This window comes from Mustela lutreola, chromosome 2 (assembly GCF_030435805.1).
Source record: "Mustela lutreola isolate mMusLut2 chromosome 2, mMusLut2.pri, whole genome shotgun sequence".
NCBI lineage: Eukaryota > Metazoa > Chordata > Mammalia > Carnivora > Mustelidae > Mustela > Mustela lutreola.
This window is the reverse complement of record NC_081291.1, coordinates 118,983,585-118,997,677: the sequence shown is the minus strand read 5'-3', so window position 1 is coordinate 118,997,677 and position 14,093 is coordinate 118,983,585. Positions and strand designations below refer to the sequence as shown.

Genomic DNA, 14,093 nt, shown 5'->3' with positions numbered 1-14,093 from the left:
GGAATAAAGTATTGGTATTTTTGTTCCAGTGAAAACTTTTACACTGGAGATCATTACTAAATGTACCTTGAAAGATGGTATCCTAATTTTCAGGCCAGAATTATATATTCATATTTCAGGGATTTGATTATATAACTAATGCAAAGAGAAGATTATGTGAAATGAATCTGAGCAAGACCCTACCTGGTGCATTGTGAGGCCTGTGGGATCAAAGCTCTTTGAAACCAAGTTGATCTGGTTGTGGAAGAAATAAAATAATAAACCTTTGTCATCAGATGTGGTAGGTTCTGAGTAGGAATCCATATTAAGAAGAAAGGTAAGGAACCCACAGGAATGAAAGGGAAGGAAAGAAGTCTTATCCTCAGATGCTTCTGTAAATCTTCTCTATGATTTTTTTTCCCTTTATGAAAGCATTTCTAACAGTATGGATCATTTTTCATTACCAGATATATAAACTAGTTAATTTATACTTGAGGATAATATACTAGTTTAGCTGGGAAAGAAAAAAATATATGTTTAACTCTGCTAATAATTAGATAGATTGAGTCTATGTGCAATTCAGGTCTAGTAATAATAGGTACAATCTGATTAGTTAAACCAACAGTAAAAATCATAACACCTAAACTTGTTGATCATTATTTTTCTTTTGCTTGGTCTTAGGGTTTTGACCCACCACATCAAAGTGACACAAGAACTATTTACATAGCCAACAGGTTTCCCCAGAATGGCCTTTACACACCTCAGAAATTTATAGATAACCGGATCATTTCATCTAAGGTAAGCATTAACACAATATTAAAACTATAGATATGTTCAGTTTTGTTCTGAAAAGTGATTTATGCGTTCTAGTATACATTTATATCCTTAAAAAAAATCGAGGAAATGGTTTTGGCAAATTTATCTTAACCAAAATTGTGAACTGTAAAGTAAAAGGAGTTGCCAGCTGTTAATACCAGGTAACCAAAATTACCCTTAGTTGCAGTTAAACTGAGGAATTAATATTTGTACTGTGTGCCAGGCACTATGTTATGTGCATCTCATATCATTTAATTCTTTTATAGCTCTGAGGTCGCTTTTGCAAAGCATTATGCTCATTTTATATTTGTTTCTTCAATTAAAGTGTTGGGAAATAATTTACAGGGTTGCACACAAGTGACAAGATTGGAGTTTGAACTCAGTTCTGTGTGACTTTAAAACCTGACTTCTTCCAATTTTACCACTCTTCTGTAAATATTTTATAGTACCAAGGTACTGCTTCACTCACATATTCTTCCTCATTTTATTTTTTTCTATGGCTTTTTAAAAAAGATTTTATTTGAAAGAGAGTGAAAGTGAGAGAGGTCACAGAGTGAGAGGGAGAAGCAGACTCTCCTCTGAGCAGAGACCCTGATGCAGAGCTCCGTCCCAGGACCCTCAGATCATGACATGAGCTGAAGGCAGATGCTTAATTGACTGAGCCACCCAGGCGCCCCTTTCTATGATAGTTTTAAGATATCTTTTTTTTTTTTTTTTAAGATTTTATTTATTTGACAGACAGAAATCACAAGTAGACGGAGGAGAGGCAGGCAGAGAGAGAGAGGGAAGCAGGCTTCCTTTTTGGTGCAGAGTTTAGCTGTCAGCCTAAGTTTGGATGGTTTACATTCTGAATTTGGGTCATTTTCCTTGCATGGTTCTTTCACTACCAATACTTTCCCCTTAAATTTCCATCTACTTTTCCAGCCCTGAACTCAAATCTCTGTCATGTTTTGTGATAAGAGTTTTGTGATAAGTTTTCCCCTACTTATTGCTGCCCTAGGTGTGAGAGTTACATAGTGTCTACAGGGTAAGAAGCCATAGTTCATAATTTATATTCCCTCCATTTACATTTTTTAAAAAATTAAACTCTCTTCCAGTTTCTATCCATATTTTGGATACTTTCCAGAATCCATTTTTAAAATCTAGTTTTTGTAATTCTTATCTACTAGGAGTTAGAGGATCCTTTAGTCTTCTGAGAGTATTGAAAACTGAGTGTCCTGGAAAACTTTTGGGATTAAGTATCTTTATAGGATTGTATTCGTATGCAGAAGTATTAGGTTTATTGTTTTTGACCACAGTTTCAAAAATATAGATATTTAAATAAACACTGCTTTTTTTTTCAGCATTTGAGGACTCTGTCTCTCATTACTCTTTTATTATTCCACTACTCTTTTCTCATACTTCCTGCAAACCAGATTACCTGCTATTCCATAAAAACGTGTTGAACTAACAACTATGCCTTTGCTATGATGTGTTGATAACCACGTTTTTTTAAATGTAGATTTTATGTTTCTGCAGAGATTGTAGATTTCATGTTTTTATGGAAATGTAAAATTCACGTTTTTGACCACAGATTCAGAAATGTGGGTACTTATTTAGACAGTGTCCATTTTTTTCCTGACCATATTGAGGCTGACTTTTTCTAAATTCCCTCTACAAACTATACTCCCTTAGTATTTCCTTAAACTCTTCCACACTGTATTATTATCTATCCCACAGTCATGATGAACTTTCCTTCTCTCTGTCTATGTTCATGCTGTCTTTTTTTCCTGAAATGGTCTTCCTCTAATTGCCCACCATTTTCAGCCTATTGAATATTCCCCTCTTAAAGCCCATGTCAAATATGAACTTTGTCATTAAATTTTTCTTTCTCACTGACTGCTTTTCATTTTAATTCTTTATCTATTCCTTCACTTACTTTATCTTTGAATATAGCTATTGATATTTTGTTCTTAATTTCCTCTAATATTAAAACCTCTTAGTTCCTCCCATAGTGCAAGGGTCTTGCACATTGTAGGTACCTGATATCTCTGTTTAATTTACCATAGTAACTACCTTATCTTAAATTTCAACTTCTTTGCAAAAGATTTGATTTCATAACTATGTTTTGGTTTTCTTACTGATGTCAGAATTTGAGGAAAAAATGTCAATTGTATATTCATATACATAGCTCTAAAGAAGTTATACTTCTAATTTATTTTTATTGACCATTATTACATAATAACTAAAATAATTCTAAAGCATAATAAATCACTATTTTTCTTAGAATATTTTTATATTGTTTAATATTTATTCTGTAGTTCCTCCTTTACATATGATAGGATAAACACAGAATTTAGACTTGTTCAGTCTGTTAATATATTTGTATTTTAGAAATTTTTATTTATTCTGAGTTTTTCCATGTGTTATTGAAATAGCCAAAGAAAATACCCTGAAACAAATTACCCTAATTCCAATTTATGTAATTGTTCTTTTTGAGATTCTGGAAGACAAAATATAGTGTCATTGTTATGATTTAAATAGATTGATGTAAACTTAGGACATTGCCAACTTGATTCCTATGAAGTTTTATATATTTGATTTGGTGACTAAGGGAGTTGCCTGGAATACTATGACCCCTGTAGGGTCAACTGTCTCTTTACTCCAATTAAGATCAGCTGGAGATGATATGACCCAAAGTTACCATCTCATTTTTACACATTGAGCAGTGAATAGAAACCATCTACATCTCTTCACCAGAGCCCTGAACATAATCCCCACTCCCAGATTCTGGAGCCACTGGTGGTACCACTACCACAGGAAAATATATTTCAGATATTTCAGATTAGAACTGAAAATGTAATTTCACCTGAGAGAAATGTTGTTAGGTATTGTACTGCTTGTATAACTTTGGGTCAAACAGGCTTTTGTGGGCTCTTTTGGGGACTTAACCCTATTTATAAAATTGTTCATATGGGAAAGGGCATTTGAGGTCTCAAACAACTGATGAAGAATTGAATTGTTTAAATAAGATAATTTGAAATTAGAATCATCTTACATTGCACCAGAGAAAATTAGGTAAACTGCCTCTTACAAATCTTGAAATGGTCAATAACCATTAAGGGTTCATTGCCTTGAGATAGAATAGTTATCTAAAAAAAATGCATTTCAGCTTTATGTATGTATGAACCTATTATGTATATATTCTGTTCTGCTCAAGTTTTGATCTTCAGCTATGTGCTGAGTAGTAGTGCTAAGTGCTGGAGATAGAGCAGTAAATAAAATCATGTCCCTAGCCTCAAGGATCTTACATTCTGTTGAGAGAATGTATGTAGATAAAGTAACAGTGCTACAAAGTATTTTCCTGTTTCATGTGAAATTGTGTTGTAAGCAGTTAGTGACAGGAGTAGAATTTGTACTATTTTACCCTACCCCTATAATATAACATTCTAGGCTTGTATGCTGATTAGTAATCTAATAACAGATACATAGCTATTATGTATATGATATGATTAATCTTTAATATTAATTAATATTTAATATTAATTTAATTAATATTTATTATTAATTTAATATTTAATATGAGCCAGTTTCTGTCCTAAGTGCTTCATAAATATATTAGCTATGTAAATCTTAACAACCGTATACACTATGTTATTATTGTCCTCATTTTATAGAGGCACAAAGTGGGGTACAGAGAGATTAGTCCAGGGTCATTTGACTGTCTACTTTAAAAATTGACATTGTGACAGATTTTCATGCCTTTATGAGATTTTCTTGGTGGTTATACCAGTGACCATTTATGTAAAGTATTTTTTAATCTTTTTCATATTCTAAGTTATTTTTCCATATTCAGTACCTAACAAAAGATAATCAATTATACCATTTCCTTTATTTCTGACACTGAGCTATTAAAAATAGGAAATAAATTGTATCTAGTATGAGCGTTATTATCAGCTCTTATTTATTTTTAACATTAGTTCAGTTTTGTGTAACCAGAATCCAAAATAAATTATTAAATGTTGTTTTAGATCTGTCATCTACAACTTCTAAAAAATCAAGAATTTGATAGCAAAATTGGTAGGTTCCAGTTTATCTCATCTGTTTAAATTACACTAAAATTAGCAATAAATAGTATAAGAAAGAAAAAAGTATAGAATAAAAGTTCTGAAACTCTTAAAAGCCAGGTAGTTTTTGTAGCATCAAGATTTACGTAATTTGTCTAAGGACTTAGTAAATCTGATTTCATTTTGCTTATTATTACATGGATATAGTGTATGTTATTTTAAATATTAATTTATCCATCTCTCTCTTTTTTTTTAGTATACTGTGTGGAATTTTGTTCCAAAAAATTTATTTGAACAATTCAGAAGAGTGGCAAACTTTTATTTTCTTATTATATTTTTGGTTCAGGTAAGCTTATCTCTCAATAGATTAAGTTTATAGAATGATTTCTAAAATTTTGTCTTCAGGGGAAAGTTACATTGCATTCTAAATCATTTGACTATGGGACTTTTTTTTTCCTGCACAGTTTCCCCTTTATAATCAGTGAATATTGTGATTTAAATCACATGCAGATTTCTAAAAAATAGCCTATGAATTTTAAGATTAATTTTATTTTGTTTCATCATTAATATGCTGTGGTGTTGATACCCATAATCAAAACCAATTTTACATTTCAGTTGCTCTGACTCAGAACAAAAATATTTTGGCTTTTAATATACAGCACGTGTTTTTGGCACATTTCTGCCTATGGAACCATCTTTGGCCATGAAAATCTTTCTTTGGCTCTTCCTTTGTTTTCAGTTTAAATTATACTTTTAAGTTTTTTTTAATTTAAATTTTTAAGAACCCCCACGAGTATAGATTTTTAATCCTGGGACCATTTTCTTAAATCTGTATGCATTATAAACTCTTTTACAATTTCTTAATTTTCACATTGTTCCTTTTTTTTCTCTAATATCAAAGTGTCAAGAGAACAGCTTATCAAACTTGAATATAAGTCAAGATTTTAAAAGAGTGATTGCCATTTTCTTTTAAAAGGGTTATTCTTTTCTGATGACACATTAGCAATTTGTTTCAATGTAGCATTGAATTTTTGTATAAACTGAACTTTTCTTTCATAGAACCTGGAATTTCAGGAGAAAAAAAACTTGTCAAGTGATTACTTTAAAGCTTGAGGAAACATTCACTTTTTAAAAAAATTGCTTTCTTTCATGAACAGAGAAGGGATTTCTGATTTTCTGTCAATAGAACATCAACTTGGTTTTTGTTTTTGTTTTTGTTTTTGTTTTGAAAAGTGAGAATTTATGTTAACCATGTCCACTAACACATGCATTTTTGAAATTACTAGCTAAGTTCAGGAATTCAGCTTATCTCTGGAATAGAACAAATTTAACTGGCCTATTCAGGGTAAAGCAACATTAATAAACCATTAAATCCATTTTTTTAACTAACCAAACATAATTACTGCAAAAATTACTTCTACAGCAATTTATTGAAACCTCAGTTGTATGATTTAGATCGTAATTACGGCATCATTTTCTGAGCTCTACCCCTCTGGCTCTGTAGATATAACAAAATCACTGTAGAAAAAATCCTTTTCCTAGTCCCATTCCTTGTTCTCTCTTCATAAGTGGTGAATTTATTCTAAATTTCAGCATAAAAATTGCTGACAGACTTTTCAGCATTTACCAGGATGGGCAAAGAAATGTAAAATGAGATTCTGAGCAGCTGTAGCTCTGCTTATAAGCAAATACTAAGGAGGAAGACCTTAAGTACTCTGTGTTAAAAAGGCAGAAGTGACTGAGTCTACTCTAGCAATATTTGTGGATATGCAATAGATTCTACTAACTTCATATAATAACTAACAAAATGAACACAGTGAAACTGTGAAATAAACTCTATGCATGATCTCTCTCCTGTTTTTTACCTCTGGATCATGATACATACTTCCTGTAGTGTTTTCAGAGTTCCCAATAAGTATGAGATTTTAGATGTTAATAGTGTGATGTATACAATATAAAAATATTAATATTCTGCATTCTTTTTTGTTGTTGTTATAAATCTAGCTTATGATTGATACACCTACCAGTCCAATTACCAGTGGACTTCCATTATTCTTTGTGATAACAGTAACTGCCATTAAGCAGGTATGACAATACTTTCTGTTTTCCCCCAAGTCATTTAGAAGTTGATAAATATTTCCACTTCAGACTAACATTTATTTTTGTGAAACTGATTTCCATAAGAAAGCAACAAATTTGGTATTGAATATGGTAAAATTAAACTGAGTTAAGCTACTTTTGCCTTTCAGGTACTAGGGACTCATGAATGATTACCATTATTAAAATACGTTGTTCCCTTGACACACCTAGGAAGCATCCAAAAACAAGCATTTTATGTACAAACCAATGTATATATGAAACAGATTAATTATTATAGTCATCTTTGTAGGTTTGGCAATATTTAAAGGAAGTACAATTCAAAAGAGGTATATTTCTTGGGAGTGAAGCATGTACTTTTGACATGACCACTTTGAATAAAAATTGTATAGTGTTTTCCCACTTTCTACTACTTTCCCTGGTAATGCTGATTTTTATATAAAGTAATACCCTTGGGGAAATAGCTTCAGCCAAATCTTGAATTGGTATTAAAATGTAGATATAGAAAAGTAAGATCATTAGATACACATGCTGAATAAAAAATAAAGTCATAGAAATGTCTTGTCTGTATAGCTATCACTTCTCAAAAAATCTTGTCAGAGGCCCAGTTAAATAGATGACCCTTCCACCTGAAAGAGTTAATTGAATCATAATTGTAAATATGGTGAATTTCCATTTTATAAGATTTAGGGATAAGATTTAAATTAGACATGGAAATAAAATTGACAAACATTTTATAACTCTGGGATGTAGTATATTCTTTATTACTTACATAGCAGGATAAGAGGAACCTATGGATTAACAGTTACATTATAAATCTGGTGTGTCAGAATACCATGCTACAGCTTTCACTAAGTTTGATTTCCTTTTACTGTTTTATTGAAGGCTAGAATTTGTGCAACTCAGTAAGCATCCAAATCACTTCATACAGTTACATATTTACTTGGTTTTGTAGATGTCATTTATTTCTTCAAAGTAACACCTATTTGTCCCTTGGAACTCTTTTCTATATATACTTTTCCTCTTAGGTGATTTCATTTAGTCTAGTGGGTTATAGTACCATTTATATGTTGGTGGTTCTCAAATCAATATGTATCCTAAAACTATTCCCTGAACTCCAGACACACATATACAGATATTTGTGCAACATTTCCACATGGATATCTTGGGCTTTTCCTGACCACCATGTCACTCTATCATTTCCTGATCTGGTCTTTTTTCTTGGTATGTTTGTCACTACCTATTGTTCTGTTGAATAAATGTTTATTTATCTCTTACCTTCATTTGAATGTTTAGCTCTAGGAGCTAAACATTTGTTTTATATACCAGATTATTTTCAGTGACCAAAACAAAGTCATGTACAAATTGGGCCTACAATAATAAACATTTGTTTGATAGATAAATAAATGAATGAATAAACCTTTTGAATGTAAATTCAATGTAAAATGTTGTGAAACTTCTTGCCCTGATTTCCCAATATATTTGGCCAAATATACACTGGATTTAATTGAAAAGTGATGCCATTAACTGAGTTGAGAAATTGTGGTGAGTCTATATCTGCAAAATGAGAAAGTAAATAGGATAATAACAATTAGCAATCTGTCTTCCTCTAAAAAGAGTTAAGTAAAACATGTAAAAACTAAAGATTGGAAGTAGAAAGATTATACCTCAAACCTGTGTTAGTATGGTTATTGCAGATGAATACTAAATTTACTTGAGAGCATTTTGACAACTAAAGCAAAAGAAGAAATATGAAAAGTCATAATTTTCAAAGAGAAAATTTGATATATAAGGATTTTTTTTTCTCCCTTTTTCAGAAATGATTTCAGAACTCAAGAATTTTCTCTTGTGCAGTAACTATTCCTAAGTTTTATTCATTCAATAAACTTAACCAGAGTGTGTACTGTTCAGGTTTATATATCCATCACTATAGATTAGGGGAACAAATTTTAGAAAAATTACAAAGTGAAAGTTGCCATGTTCCAGTCTTCCCTCTTTGTCTTCTCTCCTTTTAGTCTGCCTTTGCACTCTTATCAAAATAGAAAAAGCTTTATTAGTTATTTATACTTTAATATGAAGTTGTTTTTTAACTTCCAGTCATACTTACATATTAAGTCTTCTCTCTGGTTGTATAATGCAAGACTATAGTGCTCTAAAGTATCAAAGTCTTTGCCTTCTGTGAACTTAAAACCTATGAAGTAGGGAAGGTAAGACCAAATACAATAGTAATTACAGTTTAATAAGGTACTAGTAAGAGACAGTGAGCTGTAGGTATTCAGAGAAAGAATGGAACACTTCATCTGATAATCAGGAAGGTTTTATGGAATAAATAATAGAAATGAAACTTGGAGTATTGGTAAAATGACAGTTGGTGAAGAAGGTGAGATAGAAAAAAACAACTTAAGGGTGCCTGGGTGGCTCAGTGGGTTAAGCCGCTGCCTTCGGCTCAGGTCATGATCTCAGAGTCCTGGGATCGAGTCCCGCATCGGGCTCTCTGCTCAGCAGGGAGCCTGCTTCCCTCTCTCTCTCTCTCTGGCTGCCTCTCTGTCTACTTGTGATTTCTCTCTGTCAAATTAATAAATAAAATCTTAAAAAAAAAAAAGAAAAAAAAAAAGAAAAAAACAACTTAGGCAAAGGCTTAATGCAGGAAAAGCCAAGACCTGTTTTGGGCAATGACATATCTGACTAAATGTTTGACCCTGTAGAGGGAAGTATTAAAAGATAATACAGAAATGCAGGTTGATACTAAATTAAAGAGGTTGGAAGATTCTTTGCTATAGCATTGAGAGTTACTGAGGGGGTTTTGAACAAGACAGTGAATTTTATTTTATTTTTTTAAAGATTTTATTTGTTTATTTGACAGAGAGATCACAAGTAGGCAGAGAGGCAGGTAGAGAGAGGGTGGGGGAAGCAGGCTCTCTGCTGAGCAGAGAGCCCGATGTGGGGCTCAGTCCCAGGACCCTGGGATCATGACCTGAGCCGAAGGCAGAGGCTTTAACCCACTGAGCCACCCAAGGCGCCCCAAGATAGTGAATTTTAAAACAATGTTTTGGAAACATTAATCGGGCAGTAACATATAAGGTGGATTAGAATTTGTGTTTTAAAAGATAATGTTATCATTGTTCAGCTGTTAATGTTATCTGACTATAAAAGGAATTGTACTTTTTGACAGTTTCAGAAAAGATGTTTTGACTCTCAGTTAAATTTCTCTAAAATTGACATATCAAATCTTAAATGAGGTCAGTGTAATTTAAGTATCTTAAGAATGCTTCCCCCTTCCCCCAGAAAAGAATGCTTTCCCAAAAGATTTCTCCCGGGGCGGGGTGGGGAGGAGACCTTCGAAGCAATCCTTAATATTTGCTTTATATTTTATAATGTTACATTTTTAGGTAATAGATTCACATATTTTTCAAAAACAGAAATAGTACAAAATAGTATACAGTAAGTTTTTTATATTCCTAACCTCCCCTCCCAGTCCCCTGTTTTCCTCTCCTGATATATTTGTACATTAGTCCTGATATCTATGCAGAATATTCACATAGGCATTTTTTTTTCATATATGATAGCATAGAACACAATACATTCTGTACCTCATTTTTATCACTTAATTCTATCTCTTGAATATCATTCCATTATCTGTACTTCTGTTGCACCCCTGAGTTACTGAATTTCCTCTAAAATAGCATGAGAAGAGGCACCTGGGTGGCTCAGTCGACTAAGTGTCTGCCTTGGGCTCAGGTTATGATCCCTTAGTCCTAGAACCAAGCCCTGCAGCAGGCTTCCCACTGAACAAAGAGCCTGCTTCTCCCTCTCCCTCTGCCCCTGCCTTTGCTTGTGCTGTTTCTCTCCCTATCTGTCAAATACAAAAGTAAAACCTTTGAAAATAAATAAATAAAATAAAATAACAGAAAAGTCTTTTCCACTTTAAAAAAATTACCACTCCTTAAACATTTAATCAAAGGTTCCTTTCTGAAATGCTTATGTCTGTGCCCCTTTTTAATGATGACACATGTAGCCTATCATATTTTTTTGAAATACATATAATTAATTCTGTTTGCCTATTGGTTACGAAAGTGAAAGAACTCAACCTCAGTTTCAAAATCTATTCATTTTTTTCTTTTACTGTTGTTGTAGTAATGTTCTGTGAATTTATTTTTATGAGTATAACATCATTTTTACATAGAAGCAATAGGACTTACAGATTAAGTAGGTGTAGGAAAAGGTAAGAATCAAGAATGATTTCCTAGATTCCTGCTAAGTGCAATTCAGTAGATGTTGATGTCATTTGTCAAGATGGGAAACATTGGAAGTGCAATAGATTTGGAGAGATAACCTCGTCAGTTTAGTTTTGAAATGTTTAGTGACGCATCAAGAATGCAGTTGGATATTGAAGTTTACAGTCCAAAAGAGAGATATAGGCTAGAGATAAATTTTGGGATTTTTTGAAGACATGGGGATAAAAGAAATCTTATAGTGAGAAAGTGAAGGGTGTAAAAGGGGCCCATAAAGGTAACATGCAAGGAGTCTCCTGTAAGGAAATTGAAGAGTAACTAGAAAGGTACTATGAAAACCAGGAACATGTGTAATGACACCAAGAGAAGAGTGTTCCTAGTAGGAATGAATGTCAAATACAATGAGTTACGTGCATCAAACTAGTCTAATGTAATTCTAATAAATGAAATAAATGTTTTTTGTTTTTTTTTTAAATAAATGTTTTTGAGAAAAGTGTTTATGTTTCTTTTTCTCATGCAATAAAAGTATCTTCTAATTACATTAAAAATGGTATTTTTTTTTGTTGTTCTTTTGGTATTTATAGGGATATGAAGATTGGTTACGACATAACTCAGATAATGAAGTAAATGGAGCTCCTGTTTATGTCGTTCGAAGTGGTGGCCTTGTAAAAACTAGATCAAAAAACATTCGGGTATGCATTTAGTAAATAATGGAAATAACTATATTTTGGTAGCACAAATTCTAATCTGATCATACTTTAGTTAAAAGCCTACTTTCCTATATTAAAATATTCTGATAGGCCACCTGTTTAAAACTCTATCAAAATAAGTCTCTGCCTCATAAAATCTGTATATTTACTTTTCTCCTATAATTCCTTATAGGTGGGTGATATTGTTCGAATAGCCAAAGATGAAATTTTTCCTGCAGATTTGGTGCTTCTATCCTCAGATCGACTTGATGGTTCTTGTCACATTACAACTGCTAGTTTGGATGGCGAAACTAACCTGAAGGTTTGTACATGTGTGTTTGTGCTTGAATATGTATAAGTGTTGCTCTGGGTGAACAGAACAGTTTTGGGTTATAGTGATATTTTCCTTTGTTTGGCTTGTTAAGGAAGAAATTTTTTAAACCACTGAAGCTTTTAAAACTTAGAAGTTTTTTAAAAGAAATAACCTTACATATTTATTTCAAGGGTAACCTCATGTAGTTTAATCAAGTTAAAGAAAAATGGAAAGTGATTTTAAGAAAAATGTAATCCTTTAATATTTTGCTGCTTTTTTAGATAAGAGACACCTTTAAATTGTTCTCAGCTTTCACATATGAAAGTGAAAAGTCGCATTTTTTCCCATTAAACTGCTTTATAATAAACTTTGAGCAAATAGTGACTGTTAATACAGACTTAATTTTTTTATATGCAAATGGCCTGTCTAGACTAGTAATCATAGTAGCTCCATTCGTATTCGTTATTTTGTAATCTTTCTCCTCTCTGTTGTCTAGCTAAGTGATCTCAACTACAGTATACTATGATTTCATCCAAAAAGAGATTTGAAATAGATGATAAGGTCCCATTTGGATCCTGAAACTGTAATGTAATCTTTTATTTATTTATTTATTTATTTATTTATTTTTTACTTTCCCAGACACATGTGGCAGTTCCAGAAACAGCAGTATTACAAACAGTTGCCAGTTTGGACACACTCATAGCTGTGATAGAATGTCAGCAACCAGAAGCAGACTTATACAGGTACGGTATAGTAGTAGATTATTTCCCAAGAAAAGACCGAGCTGCAGAAGTAGAATTGTTGGATTATAATTAATCTATGACCTTTGACAGATTATACAAACATTGGACTAATTTTTATTGTTATTAGCAAAGTATAAGTTTAGAAAGGGACCATCCTTACACCACACACACAAAATAAACTCAAAATGGATTAAAGACCTAAATGTGAGACCTGAAACCATAACACTCCTAAAAGAAAACATAATCGGTAATCTCCTGGACATTACTTCTGTCAGCATATTTCAAGATATTTCTCCCCAGGCAAGGGAAACAAAAGCAAAAATAAACTGTTGGGACTACACCAAAATAAAGAACTTTTGCACAACAAAGAAAACCATCTACAAAACTAAAAGGGAGGCTAGTGAATGGGAGAAGGTATTTGCAAATGATATACCTAATAAGTGGTTAATATCCAAATATATAAAGAACTTAATTCATTTCAACACCAAAAAAAAAAAAAGAATTCAATTAAAAAACAGGTAGAAGAGGGGTTCCTGGTTGACTCCATTGGTTTAGCATCTGACTCCTGATTTCAGTTTAGGTCCTAATTTCATGGGTTGTGGGATTGAGCTTCATCCCTGCTTACCTCCCCCTACCCCCTAGGGGTGGGGTGGAGGGGACTTAAGGGGTGGGAGGGCCTGAGATTCTCCTTCTCCTCCCACTACCCCTCCCTCCATTTCAAACACATTCTGTCTCTCAAATAAATAAGTCTTTTTTAAAATAAATAAATAAATAAAATGGGTAGAGGACCTGAGTAGGCATTTTTCCAAAGAAGACATACAGATGGAAACAGGCCCATGAAAAAATGCTCAGCATCACCAATCATGAGTGAAATGCAGATCAAAACCCCAGTGAGGTATCACCTCTCATCAGGGAGAATGGCTGGTATCAAAAAGGCAAGACATAACAGGTGTTGGCAAGGATATAAAGAGAAAGAGAATCCCTCATGCACTGTTGGTAGGAATATAAATTGGTGCAACCACTGTGGAAAACAGTATGGAAATTCTTCAAAAAATTAAAAAATAGAAATACTGTATGATCTAGTAATTCCACTCCTGGGTATTTAAAGAAAATGAATACAGAGGCACCTGGCTGACTCAGTGGGTTAAGCCTCTGCCTTTGGCTCAGGTCATGATCTC

The 14,093-nt window shown here is 32.8% G+C and overlaps 1 protein-coding gene across 3 annotated transcripts in view; it reads left to right on the top strand.

The window, feature by feature from the left end:
• Nucleotides 1-14,093, top strand: part of ATP11B (ATPase phospholipid transporting 11B (putative)) — a 122,674-nt gene that overhangs the window by 24,665 nt on the left and 83,916 nt on the right. For all 3 annotated transcript variants that reach the window (XM_059163376.1, XM_059163377.1, XM_059163378.1), the window contains exons 2-7: nt 661-777; nt 5,098-5,187; nt 6,846-6,926; nt 11,755-11,862; nt 12,053-12,181; nt 12,812-12,915. In XM_059163376.1, coding sequence (XP_059019359.1) covers nt 661-777; nt 5,098-5,187; nt 6,846-6,926; nt 11,755-11,862; nt 12,053-12,181; nt 12,812-12,915 — 629 coding nt within the window. The remainder of the gene's footprint in view (nt 1-660; nt 778-5,097; nt 5,188-6,845; nt 6,927-11,754; nt 11,863-12,052; nt 12,182-12,811; nt 12,916-14,093) is intronic.